Source organism: Grus americana, chromosome 8, assembly GCF_028858705.1.
Source record: "Grus americana isolate bGruAme1 chromosome 8, bGruAme1.mat, whole genome shotgun sequence".
Taxonomy (NCBI): domain Eukaryota; kingdom Metazoa; phylum Chordata; class Aves; order Gruiformes; family Gruidae; genus Grus; species Grus americana.
The window spans coordinates 10,834,409-10,859,314 of NC_072859.1; the positions used below are offsets into that span (position 1 = coordinate 10,834,409).

Below are 24,906 nucleotides of genomic sequence, written 5' to 3' on the forward strand. Positions count from 1 at the left end.
CTGGAGTATGAGTGGTTGCTGTAACAACTAAGCTATTACAACAACAAGAGCAGATAATGTTAAAAAAACCCAAACAATCAAAATAACCCCCCAAAATACCTAACCCCAAACAAACATAAAAAGCTCACCAGGGTTTCTTTTCCTTACCAATTATTGTTGTGTTGTCTAACTTTCTTAGATAACTACAAAAGTCTATTGCTTGTCTCTTCTGGTTTTTAGCTCTGTAAATGTTAATCTTGGTGTGAACACTTCTTCTCTGCATTGATACTGGCCTAGTTTCTAATTGTCATGTGAAATTATATGCTGGTTTAAATGCTAAAAGAAAATGGTGCTTTTCTGATTAAAAACTACATCGATACAAGGGATCCATGCTCTTGGCTGCTGCCTTAAGCTCTTATCTTTCAGAACTAAGATTTGAGAGTTCTAGAACTACTTAAGTATCAAATATATAGGTTCCATAGATCTGTTCTAGGCTATGCCTAAAAGTGCTTCAGGCTCTGGATATCTCCACAGGAATAGTTGTTTCTTGCAGGCAGGGTTTTCATACCAGACATGCTTTCATCTAAGGGTTCTAGTTAGCATAGATATAGAGTGCATATCATGGACTGGCTTATATATAAAATAAGGCAGTAGGATAGGTCTTGTACCATATGTGATTGGGTCAGTTATTACAATATAAATATGGAAGAACAGACTTCAAGTCTGTGCTGTTACAGAAGGTCACCTCTCCTAGCTCTGTATGTCTCAGTCTTTAGAAATAGGATGTGCTGTCAGGAGGAGCATATTTAGTCACCTCTGCTAAAGCTTTAATAATTAATGTAGGACTACCAAATAAGTATTCTCTCTGGTCAAAATATTCGGTAGCATTATAGTTGGGGATATCACCTATGAGTTGTAAGAAATGCATTTATTCTATTATCATGGAGATCTAGGATTTCAAATATGGGAAGGAGGGAACAGTCACTAGAGACAGCATTTAAAATAGGTTTTTATTTATTACTCTGTTATAAAGAAAGCATCTCATATTTCTGTTTGGCTGACTATTTTTGTCCTCTCTTTTACATGCTGTCAGTGGATCAACATGGTCTGCTTGACTTAATTTCTTTTTTTCCATTCACAGCCAGATTGTTCAAGGAGCAGGGTCATTTGCACAAAATATCTCTGTTTTGACACTGGTGCCTGAAAATTGTATTCAGCTACATCAATCATACACTGTTATTCAGTTATGTATTGTTTAATGAGATTGGAATTTCACTGCGTCCATGTAACCATGGTGTTACATCCTTTGTCTCTTTTAAAAGATGAGATCGATAATGACAGTTCAAAATCTGTTTGTTTTGTGAAATAAACATAACTATGTCAAACGTTAATGTTTCCTTCTTGGTTTGAACAAGTGTTTGCTATTTTTTGCAGGCATTTTGAAGTACACAGTGATACATTATACTTCACCAGGACTGACTGACTTTCATTTTTATTATAAATTCTTGTTGCTTCCCTTCCTTATTTTTGGAGATTAATTCTCTGATTTAGAGAGCTGATCTAAATCAAAGCAAGATAGCAACTAAAGATTTTACAATCAACTTCCATTATTCCTTTCTCATAAGTCTCTAACATATTGGTTTTAGGAGTTGGATCAAAATATAGTGTTAATAATTTATATCTTGGTGATGGTTATCTTTTATTCCCTCTCCAGTGAATTGAAATTTCACTTTTTCCCTTCGAGACTTATTTTAGGCTGTGATAATGCAGTGTGTGATCTTGGCAAGTACAAGCAAGTCATACCAATATGTCATCTTTTTCTCTCTCTCTTTTTTTTTGGGGTGGGGGGTGGTGCTGGCTGACATCTCTGTAAAGTGGTTTTTATGGTTTTTATGCATTGGTTGAACTTGATTAGACATTTGCTCGCAAAAGATTGAGCGGAAGATAGGTTGACATTAGACATAGATGAAGGCTTGTTTTATCAGTTTATAGAAATACTTCCAAAACCAGAATATTGATGAAACAATTGATATTTAATGCTACCAGTCTGTATGTGATTTAGATCAGAACAGTATTCCATAGAAAATCCATGTAAATTCTAGAGTTTACTGCTCTGATTGACAAAACCACGTGATATTACACTCTGCGTTAAATTCACTTGTGAAGTCTTAAGGATTAGTGAAAACTGGTGAACATGTGTAGCTTGATTTAGTTATACTATCTGAAAATTTACTAATACTACTGATAATTATTTTTTTCAACAATAGCAATTACGTCTTTAGTATGTGAAGGCAGGTTTTCAGTGTTCTCATTGATCACCAAGATCTGAAGTGTAATGTCTTTGTCAACTTCCTGATACCTCTGGGCAACAGAATCCTCCAATTTCAATGGAGGATTGAATGAGTACACTTGAATGAATGGCAGGTACTATTTCAGCAGCAGGTTTTTGGAGATTGTATTTTAGAGGATTCTGGTTGTATTTGGACAAGAACCAAGATCTGCATAAGCAGAAGGAGTGTTTGACTGAACTTACTAATTCTTAACACTTCACTTTGGAGATTATTTTTTCTTCATTCAGTACAGTAATAATTATGCTGTATTTCCTGTTTGTTTCTCCTGAAACTTTAATGTCTAATTGTTGGTAAAGCTTTTTGTATCATAAGAACCAGTAGCAGTGCTTGGGTAAGCTGTGGGATTCTAGTGGGAAATGGCATGCCCATGCCACATGCTGCTCTAAGTACAGTAAGCACCTTCTTTCTCCAACTCGTTTTCCATGAACTGGTGCATAATTCAACAATAGAAAAAACATTCCTCATCTCTTAGAGTTTTCCTTGGAGTCCTGTACTGAGGACCTTTCAGGAAAAGAAGGTGCCCATAATGACAGTGTCTCTACTAGCTAACTAGATTTGCAGTTTACATGTAATGAAACTCGTGTCTCTCTAATAAGTATCACAGAATGGTTGAAGTTGGAAGGGACCTCTGGAGGTCATTTTGTCCAGCCTCCTGCTCAAGTAGGGCCACCTAGAGCTGGTTGCCCAGGACTGTGTCTAGATGTTTTTTAAATACTTCAGTGGAGGGAGACTCCACAACCTATATACAGAAATACATGAGCAAAAATTCAGTCTTTGCAACACAGTTACATTTGTAAACATAAAAAGGAGTATGAAATTGTTCTTCACACATCTCCTTTCTTTGTTCTATGCATACTGAGTTTTTGTACACATTCTTTTGATATTGGCCAACGTGCAATGAGAGCTCTAAAGTGTGCTAATACAGCACAAATTTCAAATTATTTCAAATAAAAATCTTCATTAGAAAATCAATTTACCAACCAAATCTAGTTAGTTTTTTTCACATTATTATATATTATGTCCCATCTGAAGTTTAGAAGAGAAGATACTCTGAAGGCTATCCACATCACTTATTAGCAGAGGTAGTCCTCTGCTTTCTATGCTATTTAGGCACCTGAATTAAGATGACTTTTCCCCTGTGTGTCTATGTAAGTGTAACAAATAAAGCTTTCCCCATGGATGAACCTCTGGCAGCTTTGTTAAACCCGATTGTCCAGCTGGAACTGGCAAATAATTCCAAAGCTCAAATTGAAAATATCAGTTATTCACAGCATGGTGCCTCTTTTTTTTTTTTGGGGGGGGGGGCGGGGAAGGGTTTGCTTGTTTGTTTGTTTTGCTTAGCACACTTGGAAAGTTAAAGAAGCTTAGCCAATAAAAAGATCGTGTTCTGTGATATAAAACTAGTATTTATTTAATACTAGCTCTTACAGATAGATCTTATGGTCTGTCTTTTTTAAAAACTTGTTCTTTGTTTGTCTAGGTTTTTTCAGATTGGGACACCAAAAAATAAAGTTCTTTTCTTCTTTCTGTCCTTTCCCAGACACACAGCCATGGAACCATCTTAACTGTATTACAAAGGCCAAAATGTATTCTTTCTATTCTAAAAGCTTTATGTATAAAGCTATTGTAATTTTAGTTCTTTACAGGTGTAGGGCAAATGGAGGTATATTCAATCCTGATACACAGAGGAAAATTGAGGGTAGTTACTGTTCTTCTCAGCTATGAACTCCATTGGTCTAATCAAGACTTGATAATATACAATGCTTCCATCCCCTCAGACCAGCTGCATGGATGTATATAAATAGAGTAACATCTTAGTTCCTGCACATTATTCTCTTTCATCATGGCCTATGAATTTAAGTGCATATGTCAATGAAGATATCATTAAATCAGACTAAAGACAAGGACTACTTTTCTGAGGTACCACAGTGAGGAGGAGATAGGTCCTCACCATTAGTTTCCTTTCCAAGTTGTTTTTTTGGTACAGATCAAGCTTGAAATTTATTTAGGAATACTTAATAAAATCGAACACTTCAAAAAGCTATGTACTTATACAGCTTTTTTCCTCCAGCATCTTAGAGGCTCTTTGCTTTCCTAGACATAAGGTCATGACTTGTCAATGAGCATTGCAATGTCAGCTACAAGTAAACTAGTCAACTTGATCACGAGACAGAAATAAAATTATGTCACTAAGTATTTGTCCTACAAATTAAGTATGTTGTTTGTAAGTTTAAATAACACTTTCTGAATTTGTTTTGGATATTATGTAAAACTGACTCCTCTATGGAGCAAAATTTTAGCTCAGAAGAAAATTGCTGTTGCCTTCAATGGAATTTGATTCTACTCAAAGTATCACAATTATGCTTAACAGAAATTAAGCCAACTGCTTACTTGATCTTTGGTTTTTGATGAAGAAGAGCTTTAGTCTCTCTTTAAATGTATTTTCATTCATATAGAATTCAACTTGAACCCTGAAATATAAAAGGAAGTATTAGAATTGAAAATGAAAGATAATAAAGTATTTTTTCAAAATAATTTGTTTCACTAATCATCAGTTTTTGACACATAACTGGAGGAACATATAGAGAGTGTTCAACCAAAAGCTCACTTGGGTTTGAATGACTAATGTTAAAAGATTAAAAAACAAAACCCGCAACAAACCAGTTTATCCCCTTTACATGCAGAATCATTTTCATACTACATGGACACTCTACACCGCAAAATCAGAAGCGACTATGGTTTTGGTATTTTCTTTGGAAGACTATTCTCGTATCTGTTATTTTTGTAAGGAAGCCTTTCTTGATGTCCAGGTTAAAACTTCCATCTCTCTTTAACTCCTTTCCAGTAAAATTGATAATTTAATGATTCTTCTTTTTTTCTGATCTTGTTCATATATCTGTTAAGCATTCATGTCTCAGTCATGTGTTCACCTTTAATGAAATGCTCATGCACCAAACAAACCACCCTTTCCAAACTTCACTTTTGTCACAATGAAATACTGAGAACTGAAAGCAAAATTATATTGCAATCATACAATGTTGTAAAGAAAATAACTCCCCTTCCCGATTATATTAAAGCGACAGACCATCTTTCTTTCCCTCCCTTCCCCCCCAAATTTGCCATGATGTATTTCATGTTTCTGTTCCTCAATTCAGTCTGAGTACAACTCATGCAATAGTTCTACAGGCTAGAAGGGAGAAGAAACCTGTTACGGCGGCTGGCAAGGGGAAAAGGTGTGCATTAGTTGTATGGGAAAAAAATGGGGCCATTCCAGAGCTGTGGAGCTGCACTGCTTGTTGCAGGATGAGTGCAGCATTAGTTCCATTTCCACTGGTGTCCCTGCTCTACCCAACTGACTAATCTCCCTTGCTGATCCCAGTTCTCCTCCAGCAATGAATCACTTTACCCAGCACAATTTCTGTGCCTTCTTGAGAAGTCAGTCCTCAGTTTTAGAACTATTCTACTATTGTTAAAGAATAAAGTGATATCACAAAAGTGAGTTACTTCCTTACTTCTCACTTTCTTTGAATACCATCATGTTGCAAAATTGCATAACCTTTTCTGTTCATAGGCATACTTGATCTTTATTTGAGCATTTCCTTTCAGCAGTCTTTCTTTCACCAAACAACTGTATTTCAATTACTTGTTCTTATACATACTGTCATGTTTTTACCAGGATCTTGACTTTAGTTTTTCCTTTCTTGCATGTGAAGCCTTTGCTGAAACAATTTTTGTGTAATCTAATGTTATCTATAGTCTCTCTCTTGCCTTCAAATACTTATCTAATACCATATATTTCTGTACATTTATGGAATTGGAAGATCACTTAGTTATGGGCCCAGAATGGATGGCATCTCAGGTTATGTGAATTTTTCATTCTTGCTTACTTATTACCAGAAGTTTAGGCATATCACTTTGTAGGACAAGGTCAGCACATCATAAAAAGAAGGCTCTCAATGACTCACTTAGTGAGGTCAGTTAATTTTGACTAGTCACTTAGCTTTGTTGTGGTTTATTGTAGTGTTCCTTGTAGAATGGAGAATAACACTGCTTCCTATTCACAGGAAGCAAAACCACAATTTTATTTTAAAGAATCAATATTGGATCTAGGCTCCACAGAATTCTACAGAATTTTGAATTTATTCTGTGGCATTTGGCACAGCATAAAGAGCAATCCCTACCCTGGACCAGCTTTTTTGCCCTGTCTGGCTCTACCCATTCTGTGGTGAGATCTATAAGCAGCTGGAATTAAAGAGGAAGAACCCACTTGCCCTATGCTTTTTAAACTCAGAGTAGCTGCAGCTGCATATTTCAAAGACCTTGGGCCCAGAGGAATGTCTTAGAAACTGCTACCAAACTAGAGGAAAATCCCATCAGATGAAGAGCAACTTGTTTCTGGGCTTTTATTGAGCTTAAATGTAAACTAAGTGTTGTGCTGTTCAAGACTGCATGAATTGTTACCATCAACAGAAGTACAATTTAGATAGTTGGTAACCTTAAGGCAAGTTAAGGATGTATGTCCAGGGGTTAATTAGTAGGTGAGCAGGTTTGTGGGGGCCTGAGCTCTGGCTTCAGTTCTTTTCTGCACATTTCCCAGGGTACTTACTGTCATTAATGCAGTGACAGTTTTAGTGGGAAACACTTCCCATGACTTGGCAGCTGCCACATGCTAAGTGTATATACTTAATCTTCAAGGACATATTTCAGTAGGTAAACAAAGTGGCACAAGCTATTGAAGTAAGGGATGTTATTTAACAGGAGCACAGTATCAGTGATCTTTTTTACACATTTTAAACTAATCTCTCAGGTTTTTCAGTAAGAAAATTACAGTAGTCACTTATCATGAAAGAACAACATGTTAGCAGTAAGCCATGATTTAATGATAATGAGGAAAGAGGATGTGGGAGTTAATCACCCTCCTATCACTACCATTATGAATTGCTCTGATAGCCTTCTAACAGCTGTCTACTTCTCCTTCCTTAGCAACCTGTGCTCACAGCAGACTGGGATTCCACAGTGCAGCAGTTTCCATGGCAAAATGGATTATGAACACTGCTACCACCACTTCTGTTTCAACTCCTCCTTCTCCTTTCCCTGACTTTTTAAACTTAAGTAAAAACTATATTGACCTTCTATGTTTGCAAGAAATACATTATCATGCATCTATAATCAATATACACTTTCATGATAATCTGGCTATAAGACAGAGAATATTTCACTTTGTTTCTTAAAGGTTGCTATTTACTAGGTAAAGCTAAGAATGAATGGCTGAAGGAGCCACTGGCAGGGTAAGGACAGAAACCTCCAGATACTGTTCCTTCCCAATACTTTGCTTTTTCATTTTTAGGGAGAACGCTTATTCTACTTGAACCTTTGTTGTAATCTTTTAATGATTAAAATTTTACCTTGACTATTTGCTCATTTCTGTCTTTTTCCCCACGATGAAGTGTAACCTAGAAAGGGAGTATTTTGGGAATGTAACACAAATTCTGATCCTTGCTTGCAATATTAAGAGCATTTAGTAGTAGTGAATGGCTTGAACAAGCTTTTTCTGGACTTAATTAAGTACAAGTTAGTAAGGATGTTTCAAGTGACTGAAATTCATTGCTGCATACTTAAACAAAACTTGATTATTCTGTTGCATGATAAGTACTAGTTGGAATTTGATTTCAAGAAAACAGTTTTGATGAAATGGCACACATGCAGTACAGGGTGATAATATATGTGTATGCAGATCATCTGATTACGGAATAGGTTTGGTTTTGTTATATATTTCTAGTGTAAGTAATTTAAAAGTGTAGTTTAAACTATTTGTGCTTCACGGTTTTTATCTTCCTTTAAAAACTAGTTGTAGTTCAGTCCACCTTGACCTAAAGGAAATCAAGCCGAAGGATTCGAACACTATTCCTTGAGGATGGTTACTGGCACAGAAATGTCTGACGAACATAAAGATTTTGGGTATGCAGTCAGTTACTTGATTCTGACTTTTCCTCTGTATGTGGTAGGCACTGAATATTCCATGAAAAGCTGCTTTTGGAAGTTAAAGAACAGATCTGATGCATTACTGACTCTTGCTTCAGCTTTATTGAAAATGCACAAATACGTGGCAGATATATCTGTGGCAAAACCAACTGAAGTTATATGATTCTCTTGAAAACAGTGTGGGGGTTTTTAACCTTCTTTTTAAAATTAAATACCATTAATACCCATCTTCCCTAGTTTAAACTCAAAGAACAGTGATGTCAGTGGAATCTTTCAAATGGTAAGAAGAATCTTGAAGTACCTAAAGCACAAGTATACATTGCATTCTTCTAGTCCAGTCAAGATGTAATTTGAGTAGTACACTTTAATGCAATAAAAAGTATAGCAGGAAAATACTAATTCATGCTAAAGACACTAATGCAAAGCACTTCTCATGACTCTAAATCACTGGGACCAATCTGTCTGCACTCTGGTTACTTAAATTTTGTCTGTTTTTTCCATTGCTATTTACGATGTCATGCTAACTCCATAGCCATACTATAGTAACAATATTACCTTACACCCTTAAATCTACAAATTCTGTCTTTTGTGTTAGAAAATAGCACATTCAAAATGCAAGCATGAGTTGGATTTCTCACTGTGTGCGTGCTAAGAGCTGTAAAATTTTATGCTTAATACTTCTTGACATTGGAATCAAGAAAAGGTGTTAACTGTACAGAGCCAATCTAAAGAAAGCTACATCAATTTATTTAAATCCATCTTTATGGGAAGGGACATCTTGTGTTTTTTCCTACAAAAAGAGTCTTGTAATATAGACATAATGTTTTTACTGGGATTTGCCACTCCAATATATGTGAAATCCTGTGAGATTTCAAACATGAAAGTTTATTATGTAGGCTGTAGATAGGTGCTTAAAACTGAAGCACTTGAAGTGCTGAAGTGAACTGCTATTGTCAGAGCTTCTTTTATTGGGGGGGGGAATGGGCGTTTTTTAATCAAAGATTAGTGTATTTTAATGATGACTGTCCTGGGTAGCAGCTCTTTTTTTTGAGGTTTTGCAAGTTCTGAAATAGTCAGAACTCTGATTTGTTTAGAGCTTCACAGAGAAATGGTCATGCTCGTTCCCTCAGAATCAATATGACAGATCAAGACTGCTTGTTGAATGATGCGTCGTCATCTTGTGCTGAAGGAAATGGTGGGAAGACCACTACTTTTCCATTACTGGTTCTTAACTTGGGGAAGCCTTCTATTTGTTTCTGGTAGGAAATTGGTCATTCAGTTGCATAGGTCATGATGAACACTGAACAGCTAAAGTTCCAAGTTTTCATTTCCTCTCCACACTGAATGACAGCACCCCAAAACAAATGGTGTAACTGGGGGTGGCAGGGTGCTTTCATCCCACTTATTAGAAAGACAGAAAAGATGCTGCTACTTCTGCAACCTCCTAAGTTGGTAGTCCGTTCTTGCAGTGTGAACATGAAAGAGTGTTGTGGAGATCAGGGCCTCAACGTTTTTCTGGGCACTTTAGGACACAGGCTTTAAAAGCTACATCCTAACTAAAGCAGTTTGCTATACACTATGATGATGAAATCTAACAAAATTGCAAATCTGCAATATTGCACTCTATTTTCTAAAAGATAGAATTCAACAAGTGTAGAATAATTAAAACTGACAGGTATAAGCTCTTTTTCTGATAGGGGGTTTTATCTGTTTATTATGAATAAACCAATGAATATTTTCAAGATCTCTGCAGAATTGTGTTCATGTAATACTGTCTTGTAGATTCTTTATCATATCTAACACTGTGAATGTATGTGATAGAACACAGGCTTACACCTTCTAATAATTGCTTTGTAGTATGCAGTACTACCTATTACCTCTTTATTTTTCCTGACTAAATTCTCACAGTACTCCTCTAGAACAACTTGTACAGTATAATTGTCTGGTTCGAACTTGAACTGTCATGTAACAAAGACATGTTCTGTCATCTTAATACTCAGAGTTGTATGCTATGACATCTGTACCTGGGCATTTCTTTGGTTCTTTCTACAGGTATATTTATTTAGAAGTTACCTTCTAAATCAGTGAATCTGAGTTAATCTACCTAGTGAAGTTTTTCCAGATGTATCTACATTTGCTTAATTATGTAATTGGATGTTACCATAACTAATGGATTTATAGAGATCAGGTGTTATAAATGTCACTGTAAAAATTCTCTGTATTAATGAAGATAGAAATAGCATGAACTAAGTTCAGCTTAATCACAAGTTACAAAATAAAGGATCAACAATGCATAAATAACCTTGTAGCTTCAACTGTATGTGTGCTCAAACCCTTTTTATTGTATCTTTCCAATAAGTGCTGCTTGTTTGATTGAAACAAATTGAACACATCATCAGAAAATAGGCTGAACCAAAATTTTCAGGTTGCACGAAGTAAAAATTTGCACCTGCAATCACAAGAAAAATATTTTCTCTGTAAAAACAAACTTTTTCATTACTTAATTGTTCAAAAGCCAAAATGTTAAAAAGTTCAGCCCTTAATTAAAATTTTCTTCCTTACAATTTAAATAGTAAATATCTATATTTTTATGTATATAAATATATTTTAAAATCTGATTGTGAACCAGCTTCATGTTCCTTTTTACAATCAGCTGGCCTCAGTTACATAAAACTATCTTTGTGAAACCTGTACAGGTCCATGGCAGCAATTTAATATTAAAGCAACAGCGGTATGAAATGACATTATTTTTCAAACTTTTCTGTGCAAAATATCTTCATCTCTTCCATTCCTTGGAGGGAAAAATTTTTACAGGAAGACTGATAGCAAGTGACTGAGACTCAGTGGTGGGTAGTATTCATGCTTTTCAATCAAATAACACACTTTTTTTTTTTTAAATCCCCTATTCACAATCAGCCTTGAAAATTCAAAAGGGAAATTATCATCTTAGTCCTGCAGCCATGAAAACTAGTGACAAATTTACTATTCTAGTAATGGTGCAGTAATAAAAAGTGAATTATCAATTTGTATTCTTTGTCATTAGAAACTTAAAAAAAAAAAAAAACCCACAGAAAATACTATGATGTTTTACTATGGGGAAAAGAAATCTCAGAGCAATCTCCCTCTCCATTTTAGTGACCCTGCAAATACCACACGCTTGACTTTTTACTGCAAATACACTTTCCTGTTGCAAATCTATTGCCTAAGGTTAGAAAGTCAATAAATCAAATGTGAATGATGCATTAAGAAATAATGCACTTTTAAGCTAAATTTTGCAAGAAAAATCACACAAGGAAGATACTTGACAAGTTTGGTAAAACTTTTTTCCCTCCCCAAAGCATACAAGGGAGGAAAGCATACATATTTTAAAGTGAATTTATTGCATTTGAAATAGGTCTTTTTACTTCACATGTAGGCTATATACAGAACAGAGCTACTGCAATGAAAATCCATTATGCAAGGCTTTTTAACTGTGTAAGTCCGAGTATTAGAGAACTCTGAGTAATGGGGTATGCTTCATGACTTTGATTCCAGATGCTGTTCAGCTGTATGTAGTTGTGCCAGTTAACCACACCTGAATAGCAGGAATGATTGTTGGGGTTTTTACGTTGGCAACTACTTGTCAAAAAGAGACTTGAAACAAACTTGTTGAATACCAAGCGCACTGATGACACCTTTCCATCACTGTCAGTCTGGATTTAACTCCATATTAGAGTGTTAGGAGCAAAACACACAGTAACCTATTACAAGCTACCATATAATTTATTTATTTTTTCTGCTCAAATTTGATTTTTCTGTTCACCAGGACAATTTCTCAACTGCTTTCCTGAAATTATTTTTCTGTACCAACTTTTCTCTTTGCCATTCAACAAACAGTGAATTTTTGGTTTCAAGGGAAAGGCTGCTTTGCTATGAAAGGCAACAGGACAGCTGGTGATTCATGAGTAATGAAACTGCCTTAGGAGGAGGACGATTCATGTGCCTAACATGTTCTATTCCTCTGTATCACAACTACGTGTCCCTATCACCTGTTGATGTTCTAAAACAAAAGTTAGAATACACATCCTTCTCCTACAACTACAGTGGTCTATTCATCTGTTGTTCTTCCTTAGTAACTAGTCCTCTTCTGTTCTCCTTTGGAAACTTCCCTTCCTTCTGGTCAAAGTCTCATTCTCTTATTTTTGCTTCTGCTTTTTCTTTTGCAGGAAGAACTCATTCTCTCCCATAGCACCACCACCTCTAACTCCAACCACAGTCAAACCAGAATGCATAGCTTTCTCTCTAGGCCTCCTTCCACGTCATTATTAACAATTTCATGATTCTTTGTCACCAAGTGTCACTAATTTGGTGTTACCTCTGGCAACTTCTCCTTTTTCATCATCCATCTCCTCCTGTCACTTTAGCTTAATAGTCAATCAAAAGGTCAGTCTTTTCCACTTGACTTCCTAGTGTTCAAAATCTTGGCCTGTGCCACGGGTACCTCTGGACTTTACTACTCGTAAAGTTATCATTTCATGACCTTGAGAAATCTCAGTGGTTTTGAGATGTTTGGCTTTCCTCTCCTCATGAATTATTTCATCAATTTTCAGCCTACTTCCAGTATTGCACATTAGGATAGCCCACAACTATCAAGGCTTTAATAAATAAACTCTACAACAGTGCATAAACGCTATGTGGACCCTCTTACTGATGGTGCTATATAGCCCTTACAAGATACTTCTTCATCAGGCCCATCAGAAACTTTATGATGACCATGTATGAAAATATCCACTGTATCTTCAAAATAGATGGATGGCAGTGATGGAACTGTTATCATTCCTACTCCAAAACTTAACATGTGATGTTATTTCTCTGTAGATTTTTATTTTAGTAAGTTTGGATTCAGTTTGTATGCTCCTCATTTAACACTTTTCTTTTACAAAGCAAGCAGCTAAACACTATGAGGGACATTGTCATGGAGATTATCCAGATAAAGACAGAAACAGGTGTTCAGATAAATAGGACCCTTAAACTGTTCCGGTAGATTTTGACATCTCTAGAATATTAAATAAATAAAAATCTTAAAGACTTATTGTTCACTTTAGATATGGCAGTTTACAGGTACACACATCTTTCTTACATATAGAAAAACAAATTCTTGTGAATGAAACGTCATCTTTGTTTAGGCATAGGAGCTACTTATGACACGTGTGTGTGTGTGTGTAGTAGTCAAGGGCTTAAACCAGCAGAATACACTGTGTTTGTATAGGTCTTATTTAGTGAGAGAAAGGATGAGCCCAACATGTCTTGACTTTAAGGAAATGCTGAGCACTCTTCTTAAATTTGGTCCATTGCAAGGGACTTGAGTTACCCTCTGATTACCAGTGAGATCCAAATCGCTATTCACTTAAACTCTACTTCTCATCTCTAAGACAAACTTGTCTGACTATTCTGTTACTGCTCTTCTATAAGTTACCTTTTTCTCCCTTCTTATTTTTCAAGATTGCATCTTTTCAAAAACAGCAAGTAGAATAAAGCTGAGAGCTGTTCATACATGGTATCCTCACAGATTAGATGGCTTATCTCAGTTTTATTTTTACTTAAAAAAATAAGAAATTAAGATTTAGTTTTCCAAAAATGCAGCAGAAGGGAGAAGAAAAAAAGAGCAGATGGATTTAAAAAAAAAAAATCCAAAAAAGGAAGAAAAACCTTTGTGGGTGATTCCTAATCTGTCCTTTTTTAAGTATCACATGACCAAGTGTAAAATATAATTTTAAATAGGACTCATTAATATGTTACCTGAAACACAGAGCCAGCTTCCTAGTAGGTCTGATCCAATGCCCACTTAGATCAATGGAAAGATTCTATTCACTTAGAGTTGAGTAAAATAATCCAATAATAAAAATATTCAAACTAGATATTTCCCTATGGCTTTAAGTATTTAATTACTATTTTTCTCCCAAAATGAAAGCAATTTTCTTGCTATTTCAATTATACAATGTATTTTACACAAAACTGGCAGGTCAGTGTGAGATTCAAAAGAGCATATATATTGATTCTTCTCTAATATAATTCCACAGCTTTTTATTGTTACAGTCTTGCTTTATTATTACTTCTGTTTGCTGGCTTTTCTGCTTTTGTTTTTTTACTTTATTATGCTAGTTATATTTGGTAATCTTCAATTATAACTAACAATTTATTCAATGTTTCCTGGAAAAATGCACAGCATAATTATATCAAGTCAGAAAAACAAATTCTGAAGGGGTTTTTGTTTTGTTTTCCAAAATTAAATTTTGAGATTCAGTAAGATAATCTACATTTTTACCAAAGACATAGTAAATTATAGGGAACTATTAGCTGCACCTACCCAAAAGAAATAGAAGCTTATGAAAAATTGTCTTAAACTACAGCAGTCAGTGTAAACAGAAGAATTTATATGATCTGTGTATGGAGTCTTGCTCACTGATTAACATTAAGGAGAAAAGTTTCAGAAATTGAATGTTCTGAGTTCTAAGATAGAAACGGCAACATGTCATGTCAAAACCACAAGTTCTGTTTTCCCTCTGAAAATTGTTTTGTTCAAGAAGGTAATTATATTTTATATTTCCTTTATTGTTCTTTAAGTAGAAAATCTGTTGAATTTTTCCAAGGAAAATGCATTCATCAACCCAAAGAATAGTTTTGTTTTCATCTGAATTTTGGTATTGCTTGGGTTTTCTAACCCAATTAAAATAGAATGGCCGAAATTTTTTAAGTCTTTGCAGCCTTAAATTTATTTCCTGTACAAGTACCATTACAAGACATTATGCTGCTTTTTGTGTCATATTGACCTGATGGGATGTGATCTGTATTCTGCGCCCTCCCTTTTGGGAGCTGTATTCTTCTTGTATTTCTTTGCTCTTAGTTTTCATGATTGCTTTCTGAATGACCATATTGGGATGACAGTATGATTCTTAGTTGTTTAACAGTTTCCTGCTGAGTTCAGCAGTAAAAATGGCAAAAATAAGGCCATTCTCACTGAAAATACTAAGAAAATTTTAAGACGCATCAGATGAATAGCTGCAGTTTCAGAAAACATTGCATTTGTCCTTCAAACATGGAAGACTCTCTTCCCAAGTGTTAAGCTAAAAATGAGTACATTTTAACCTTAAGATCCTACTTTTTTTTAATTGGTCACCAAAGAGGTATCTCTAAGCAATCTGAATTCTCTGACCCCATTCAGACTGACCTGTTTTGTTTTGTGTTTTTCTTTTTTCCATCTCCTAAAGCTGCTTCCTTAAAGACAAACAAAACATCCATTTTATGGATATTTGGAGGAGGAATGAAGCCTGAAATTTAGCATATTTCTCGAAAACAATTATAAACCTGAAATGTATATAACTACTAACCTTGAGAAAATAACATCTCAACATATTCCTTATCTCAACATATATCCTTATGGGTCCCTTCCAACTCAGGATATTCTATGATTCTATATTGCAGTTGCTGGATCTAAAAATCCAGCTTCAAAATGAAGCTAGTGAAATGCCTTCTGTATTTCCTCTGATATGATACTAACGTGATGCCTCGGAACTTGAATTATACAATTCCCTCAAAAAATATTCTGTCTGCTATAGAAAAAACCTAGCAGGTAAAATTAATCTCCAATCAATGAAAGTTTGGCGCTCAGTCTACAATTCACACATGCCTATTCTGCAAAGGCAATCCAAGTATGAATTACATTTTCAGAAACTAGTGGATTTTACTGCCAAGTCATGGGAAAGTAAGCAGCAAAATTCTTGAGACACTGTAACTTTCAAAATATTTAGGCTTTTACTTCACTAGAATTAATTTCTCGCTAATTTTAGTCTCCAGTGAGATCACCTGTAGCCTGTATGTATACCTCTGTATACCTGTGATATATACATCTTTGATTCCTTGATTATTTGACTTCTTTCCTGTTTCCTTCAGCAAAACTAGAATGTGTCTTCAGCTTAGGAGATGTGAAGGAAGAAAAGTGCTCAATTTCACTTTCTATTACCACCCTTGCCACTTACTCCTTTCCTTCCATCCTTAATCCTCACAACTTCCTCTTGCCACCCCCAGCTGTCACCACAGTTTGCTTTGTCACCTCCTAATCCCCTCCAGAGAAGGATACGATGAGTATGGAGTAAGTGCCAAAGCTGCTCTTCAGGGCCCCTGTGCTGCAGACTCACTCAGCAGTTTATACAGCACAAACAAGGCTGGCTGAGTTTTATGCTGTGTGGAAGGTAAATCCATGTACACATCTACCTAGCAATGTAAACATAAACATCTGGGTGGGACTGGCAAGTTAAGATATTATATGTTCAGAGAAATGACCTGAAACCTTTATTTGACAGGTGACATATAGCGCAATAAAGTTTAAATAAAAGTCTGACAGTACAAATCACTGTAGTGATTGTAACGAAAGCCAGATGATAAAACTGATTATTTCTCCAGTTGTGTGTTTAAGAAACAAATAAAACCAAAAAAACCCAAACAAACAAACCACACAGAAAAACAATTATTACAAAGGAGGCATAGATGGCAACTACCACAACGAAGTTCAAGCACAGGCTGGAGGAAGTGGTAGCAAAGCCTCATGAAGCATACAATGCGGAAAATAAAAGTAGCTGCCCAGGATTATAACGTGGGGAGTAGCTACTTTACACAAAGTCGTTGGGCCTAGACTGATGGAACAGAGGGGCCCTTAGTTTCCTTATTTTTGCAACCTGCAGTGGAGGGAACAGCAGCCCTGAAAAGAGGAGAGACCCAAGCCTTGGGCTTTGATTTGAGCTTGCTATTACTTCCACTGCAGAGAAAGAACTGCTGACAGAGGCCTGGCAACACAGAGGTGTTTAGGACATGAGGCTATGCTAAGACTGCACTTCTAGGTCTACCAGTTTCAGTTTGAACTACCTGAACTCTTTAATGTTGTGGTGGATGAGTGATAAACTTGCAGTCAAATGTATATACAATATGGAAAATATGTACATGTGTTCAGTGTGGAGTCTTTTACTAGTGTAGATTTGGGATCTCTCTGCAGAAGCAGCAAAATCATTAAGGAATATTTAGATGCATGTCCTCACTGAATCATTTGGTATTTATTGGCTTACTACTGGCTTTCAGGAAAGTCATATAGGCAGTTTTTAGTTTACAGGTACAGTAGCTGTTTGATCTATGTTTGGAACTAGATAGTTGTTTATTTATTAAGATGTAGCTCACTGCTCTCAACAATGCAATTTCTTGCCAACGATCATTAAATCTATCAGCACTGACCAATCAACACTTGATTTGCTTATTACCAGATAAATCAGTGGTACAGATTTGTGTAGGAATTGGATGTAAACACAAAATCACTTACCTGTGAACCATGTAAAATAGGCTTGTGCCGACCATTGGCAGACAACAGCGGATACAATGTCAAGTTAGCATGTTGTTTCATGGCCAGTGTAAGAAGAACCTGCCATCTCCACAAGGGGGGTCCCAGCTCGTGTCACCCTTACAAAGGGGTGATTTCCAGATGAGTCTGGGAATTTGCTCTTAACTAAAGACTATTTATATTCTTTCCTTTGGAGAGAGAGTTTTCAATTGGATCAGTTTATTGATCAGACTCAGTCACTGTGATTATCATAGCTAATGCAAAGGCACAGCAGGAGCAAACACTCTGGGACAATGGCAAAGGCAGGACCTTAGTGCAACTGCAGTGTTTGACCGACTGACAGGGATTATGAACTATCTCTTTGTATGGTGTAAAAGACAGCATAAATTTGCTGCTACAAAGTTAATTGACCAATTCTTCAATTGCCCAGATAATTAAAATAGTGGGAAGGAGATAACAACCAAAACCTCTAGTTTAGGATTGTAGAATATGATGTTCATGGAATTGCATTCATCAAGGTGATTACAGGTATCTGGGTTTATGTTGCTATCAAGTCTTTTATTTGGGGGGGGGGGGGGGAAGGTGCTGTCCATAACAATGTTTTAAACTAAACCTTGATTTAGCATAACGTACTGTTGTGCATTCATTATCAGTGAGACTTTTGCTGCCTATACATACTTCCCACACTGGACCTTAACTAGTGACCCTTTTAGGAAAGGCCTTCCAATGATTCTGTAAAACATCTATGATATTTCTCATACGGTAATAAAAGCTGTCATAGTTCTATTACACATTCATTCAGAATTTTTGCAACTGGCAAATTTATATATTTATATACAGCATTTCAAAAATAAATTGTTTCATTTTTGTCTCCTTCAAATCTGGACAAATGTTATTATCTTACTTTCAAAATTAATTCCCTAAACTGAGACAATATTTTAATAGTCAAATCCCTAAACAGTGTTCTTAAAGTGCTAAAATATTTCCAAGGGGATTTTGAAAAAATCATCTATCTGTCACTATTGGGATGTTAGAGCTCCTACAGGGGTAGTTTAAGCAGAACATATCACTTGTTTATTTGATCATGCTAATAGTCATACAATCAAAGCCCATTTCACAAACACAAGTTACTTCTAAGATAGCACAGATCTTTCTCTGCAACCTTTCCTTAATCACACTGCCTGTATTAGGCTGTCTAATAACATTTTGTAAATGTTAACTAATACAAAAGTTCCAGAGCACATTTTAGCACTTCAGAACACAGCAACAGGAACACTTTGGCATCATTAGGAAAATGTTGATGATCTGTTTCAATAATAACTATATTGATGGTAAGAACAAAATGGAGAGAATGTGGGAATGGGATAAGTGTTGATGGAGGGGAAAGTCGGAAAAGAGGGTGTACCAGAATGAGGCTATGTTAGAATAAGCAACAGTGTGTTACTTGCTCTGCTCTTACATTATTTCCTCTTACCACTTACCATGGTCTGTTTGGTCACTTATTTAGCAGACAAGTTCAATCAGCTAAATAACAGACTAAATAGTCTGTCTCAGTGCAGACACCCTTAAATTTTAAAAGAAATCTGAGCAAAGACAAATATGAAAAAAATTAATATTGTAAAAGCTTTCACCCTTTTAACAATGGGAGTTAGAAAATTTAGTCTTAACTTTCAGCTGTATAAATTTATATGGTCAACTAAAACAGTATTATATACTGCTAGCTTACTAAAATAAAGCATGATATAGTTCCCTATTGCAATTTGCAGTGTTCATAAAATCAAAACTGATCCTTTTACAGGTATAGTCAGAACTGTGTTTGAAAGAAGTACAAGTAAAAAGATGCATAAACACCATATTCCCAAAAGGAGGCTTTTATGGGTCATCTTTTTTGTGCAAAAGTAATTCTGAGGAAGTAGTAGCTACCTGCAGTCAAGAGCTGGAATCCCCTGTCCTATTCTACTGCACAAATATGTTTCTACACAGGAAGATTATCAAGCCACTGTTCAGTCTAGAGAAAGGCTGTGTTCCATTTACTGCTGTACATTGTCCATTTTTCCTGCAGTCATTCTTCCATTTTCATGTTTGCTGTCTTCAAATGTTCTTCTCTCTAAAAGTGCCTCTCAACTATCAGTCTTTTGTATGTTTTCAGGATTAGGGGTAGTTCAGTACCCTGAATTCTTCATTGCTTGATTCATATTTGATCATATTTGATCCTGGTACCATGCTCTATCTACTTGCTACACATGGCTTGACTTCTGCCATGTTCTTTTTGAAATGGGAATCGTATGCTCCTCTGTTTCCTACAGGGCTCTTCTACAATGGTCTAGATTCAAGGTCTCTGGATTGTATCAAAATACAATTAATAATAAAAATATGAGTCAAGTATATATGAAGTTCAAAATTATATTTTTTTGTATATCACAATGCTTTCCTTCCAATGTTCTTTTGTTCCTCCCATTTCTCTCTTTATGAATTCCTAAGAATGATTTGTCTTAAAAATACTAAAATATAAGAGTCTGAAGGATCCAATTCTATAGCCACTTAAGTTGGAGAGCACCTTAATATTTTAAATGGACAGGAGATAATGCTTAGTGTGGAGTGACTTCAGTTTCTGAGGAGTTGCATAAGCCATGTTCTTAGCACAAATATGTCCACACAATTGCTAACTGGATGTGAACAATATGCATGGGTATAGTAGTCGCAGATATATGGTCAATGTTATTCAATGAATATTGAAATTCTGCTTAGTTTTATATAGTCCAGTTGCCATACTTCTAATGTTGCTAAAATGCTAGGAGTTTCCAGGCACAGAGACTAGGCTACAATGCCAGATACTGAATTGACATATTTTGTAACCACTGTATGAGAGATAAGAGTAAAGAGTTAAAAATAGCAGCTAAATAAAATCATGGCAAAAGGCAAACAAAAATATTCTTATAATCTACATTAGGAATGATAAAAATATGAGTACTGGTTAGAATGTCAAGAAGAGATTAAAAAGAATAAATGGCACCCATGCCAAGACCTACAGTTGGATTTAGCCTGGGAACAAACTAAGAATGAAGTAAATGACAGATATAAATAGAGTATGAGCTGTAGCACTCTGCTCCATTATGAGATAATTGGAAGAGATAGATAAGGGGGAAGTCTGAAGTGAACATCATGTACTTAAATTTTTATAAGGCATTTGAAAAGGTTCTCTGGAGATTGATACTGAAGATAAAAAATCAAATGCTTATAATAAGGAAAAGAAGTAAACAACTCAAAAAATAAACAAACAGGATTGATACAGGGGTTTTTTCGCCTTTTCTAATAGCTCAGACTGCATGTATCCATCTTCCCCTCCTGGTACCTCTGTGACTGAACTGAAAGGTCTGAAATTGCATTGTTACAGTTGGAAGTCTGAGAAATTACCTGAAAGACAATGGAAAGCTTAGGACTTGCAGTTTACCACCTGCACTGGAAGAGCAGCTTCCTACATTTTAAACATGCTATCATCTAATCTAACCATCTAATGATAGGTAGGTAAGAGAAAACATGGCCTTCTGTTGTATGTCTTTGAGATCCTGATTCAAATCCCTTCTGTACCCTGGACTTCTTGTATTGGTCTGTGGTCCCTTGCTTATTTCAGCATTGTATTCTCCAACTCTAAAATGTTACCACAAAAACTGGAAATAGAAAAAAGTTATAAAATCATGCTTTCATACCTCAGTGTTGTGAAATATACATTATAATCACTAATGTGAAGGAAACAGTCTCAGTTAAAATGACTGAGCATAAAATGTCTTCAAAATGGTCCAGATTCTTACCATTAATGAAGCCATGAAATAATGACTAGTTTGGGGAAATTTATTGAGAAGGCTGTAACCTGAATTTGGTCTAGACTCAGAGATGAAATAAATTGGTCTACCCAGAGTTTTTGGGTTTGTTTTTCTCAGAATCTTTTTTTCAACTCTGCACAGTTGAAAACAAAATTAATGTAATTTTTCAATAGAATAACTTTATTCTAGTTGACTGTGTTGAACTATTTCTCCACTGGAAATGGAGAAGTATATCTCAGATTTATTCAAATATACTGTTAAACATTGTTCCTACTCCATTTATGGAGTCTATTTATGTCAGTATTTTAGCATTTATCCACCAATCCTACTTATCCTATCATATTCTGGGTGAGATAATCAAATACCAATGGGAAATTTTCTATACCACTCTGGATTTTCTCTTTTATGCCAGGGATGGTGACTCAACCACTTCCCTGGGCAGCCTGTTCCTGTGCTTGACAACCCTTTTGGTGAAGAATTTTTTCCTAATATCCAATCTAAACCTCCCCTGGTGCAACCTGGGGCTGTTTGCTCTCATCCTATCACTTGTTACTTGGGAGAAGAGACCAACACCCACCTGGCTACAACCTCCTTTCAGGCAGTTGTAGAGAGCAGTGAGGTCTCCCCTCAGCCTCCTTTTCTCCAGGCTAAAGAACCTCAGTTCCATCAGCTGCTCCTCATAAGACTTGTGCTCCAGACCCTTCACCAGCTTTGTTGCACTTCTTTGGATGCACTCAAGCACCTCAATGTCTTTCTTGTAGTGAGGGGCCCAAAACTGAAGACAGTACTCAAGGTGTGGCCTCACCAGTGCCAAGTACAGGGGGACGATCACTTCCCTAGTCCTGCTGGCCACACCATTTCTGATACAATATTTACAGTATTTTGATAAATACTTAATGATACACAGGGAATGAAACTCTGGCCAAGACAATATTGTACCATACTGATGTAGTATTCTACAGTCTTGCTGCACAGATCAGAATTTGTACAAATCCACTTAAGGTCGCAAGGCAATCTTACGGAAAAAACATTGGTGTCTCGCTTCCACAATATATAGTCTCAACTCTAAATCTGCTGGAGGTGAAGGAGTGATTATAAGAGAGGAACACGGCAAATAAGGAATAGAGTTGGTGTTTGGGGTTTTTTGCATTTGTGCATAATTTCTAAGGAACAATGCCTTTTACAGGCTATCTACGTTAGGTTTTGCAATAGGGAATAAATGCCGAAATCCTTTTTTTTTTTTCTATGATCTAAAGTGAAAATTGATACAGAACTTGTTGGAGTGTGAATCTTTACTTGATCAGAGAAGCAGAAAAGTTCTTGAAAAAGATTTTTCAGCTTTGAGGAGATTAGACTTCCAATTAAAATCAAGCTTTGTACTAATTCTCATTAAACCACTATTCAGTATAATAATTTAGCCTTTCTTCAGTTTCTTTTGAGGGAAGGATTAAAATAGCCTCTTCAGAGTTACTGAAAGTCATTATGGTAATTTACTGACCAAGTTGAGTGGTAAATGTGCATAGTCCTTTTCATCTAAAATAAATATCTAGCTAATTCTGATAATTCCTCACCTTCATATGAACTCTGTTTATGAGGAAAAACACCCCCACAACAATGAAGTCTAGTTTTTATAGCTCTTTCTTGAGTCTAGTCATAGCCAGCAGTATTCCCAAAGGAGAAATATCACTAGTTAATAATAGTACTCCTAAAGATAATAATACTAGATTTACTATTTTTAAAATTTTTAGTAACTAAAAATATTATACCATTATCTTTTGAGTTATATTCCAAAATGCGTACTGATCATTGTCACAAAACACACTGAAGGACAGAATAACGTTTACATCAGACTCTTCTGCTGCAAAAACTTATTTTTTTCTGCAAGCTACATTTTTTCCTTCTACTGACAGAAGTGATATTAATATTAAATAATAATATTAAATTGGTATGATGCAAGAATATGACATCCAAAACAATAAATAAAGTTAGTTAGTTTCATTCATTTTTTTCTGTACTCTGCTCAATTCCCCACTTGTCTATAGCTTTACTTAGATTAGCAATATTTGTTTATTTCAGGGCAAGAAATTATAGGAACCATGCCTGATCTGAAAGGAAGAAAATAGTAAAAAGTCAAATTAAAATTCTCAGGAACTTCCCACAGATACTTTAACATGCCTAGAAAGAACTTATCTGAGATTCCATATATAGCTGAAGTGTTAAAAAGTGAAAAAGGGGAGGAAAAAAAAAGTGATACTGCACATGCTTTTTACAGATGCCTGGGACTAGGGTAACTTTACAAAAAGGAGTCTTTTTTATTTTAAAGTTACATCTTAAAACAGTCCAGACTTGCAATCTGGAAACACTTAAACAATACCCCAAAAGTTGCCATTAGAATGCCAACAACTCTGAGAAGTAAATTTAGAGCTGAATCTCATATTGTGTGAGATATTACCACAATTTCACTGTACCCAGTTCTGGGCTCCCCAGTTCAAGAAAGACAGGGAACTACTGGACAGAGTCCAGCAGAGGGCTACAAAGATGATTAAGGGACTGAAGCATCTCTCGTACAAGGAGAGGCTGAGAGAACTGCATCTGTTTAGCCCGGAGAAGAGAAGACTGAGAAGGGGATCTTATCAATGCTTATTAATATCTAAAGGATGGTTTACGAGAGGATGGGGCCAGACTCTTTTCCCTAGTGCCCAGCAACAGGACAAGGGGCAACAGGCACAAACTGGAACACGGGAAGTTCCATCTCAACATGAGGAAAAACTTCTTCACTCTGCGGGTGACAGAGCAGTGGAACAAGCTGCCCAGAGAGGTTGTGGAGTCTCCTTCTCTGGAGATATTCAAAACCCACCTGGACGTGATCCTGTGCAACCTGCTCTAGGTGATCCTGCTCTAGCAGGGGGGTTGGACTAGACGATCTCCAGAGGTCCCTTCCAAACCCTACCCATTCTGTCAATCTGTGATTCTCTGAAATTATGGGAGCTGTATACACTTTCAGTCTCCCACAATCATGTGTTTAACAGTTAGACAAAGGACAAAGGGGAATATTTAACAGATAAATACGAAGAGGAGTAGTATTCAGGCACTCAGGAAAAGGCATAAAACAAATGCCCAATACTGATTGTAGGTGTCTTGCCTGATGTTTTCCACAGAGGAAAGGTTGTCAGAGACTCCATTTACTCTACCAAATCAACAGAAGAGTGCTGATGACGTTTTCTGCTGATGATGCTTCCTAAAAGAATTGTGTGTTGATACATAACTATCTTCATTCTCTAGTATTTAAAGGTGCTTTGGCTCCAGGTGGAGGATAAAATACACAGGATTTCTGAGGTAATACTTGCAGCTTAGCAGATGTATACACTGTAACATGTCTAACAGTGGTGTGGAATTGCTTTTTTCCTTTCAA

At 36.0% G+C, this 24,906-nt stretch overlaps 1 protein-coding gene across 8 annotated transcripts in view; it reads right to left on the minus strand.

Annotated features, from left to right (window-relative positions):
- The window catches only part of KCNT2 (potassium sodium-activated channel subfamily T member 2), a 142,011-nt gene that overhangs the window by 105,389 nt on the left and 11,716 nt on the right, over window positions 1-24,906 (minus strand). For all 8 annotated transcript variants that reach the window (XM_054834142.1, XM_054834144.1, XM_054834141.1 and 5 more), the window contains exon 2: window positions 4,722-4,801. In XM_054834142.1, coding sequence (XP_054690117.1) covers window positions 4,722-4,801 — 80 coding nt within the window. The remainder of the gene's footprint in view (window positions 1-4,721; window positions 4,802-24,906) is intronic.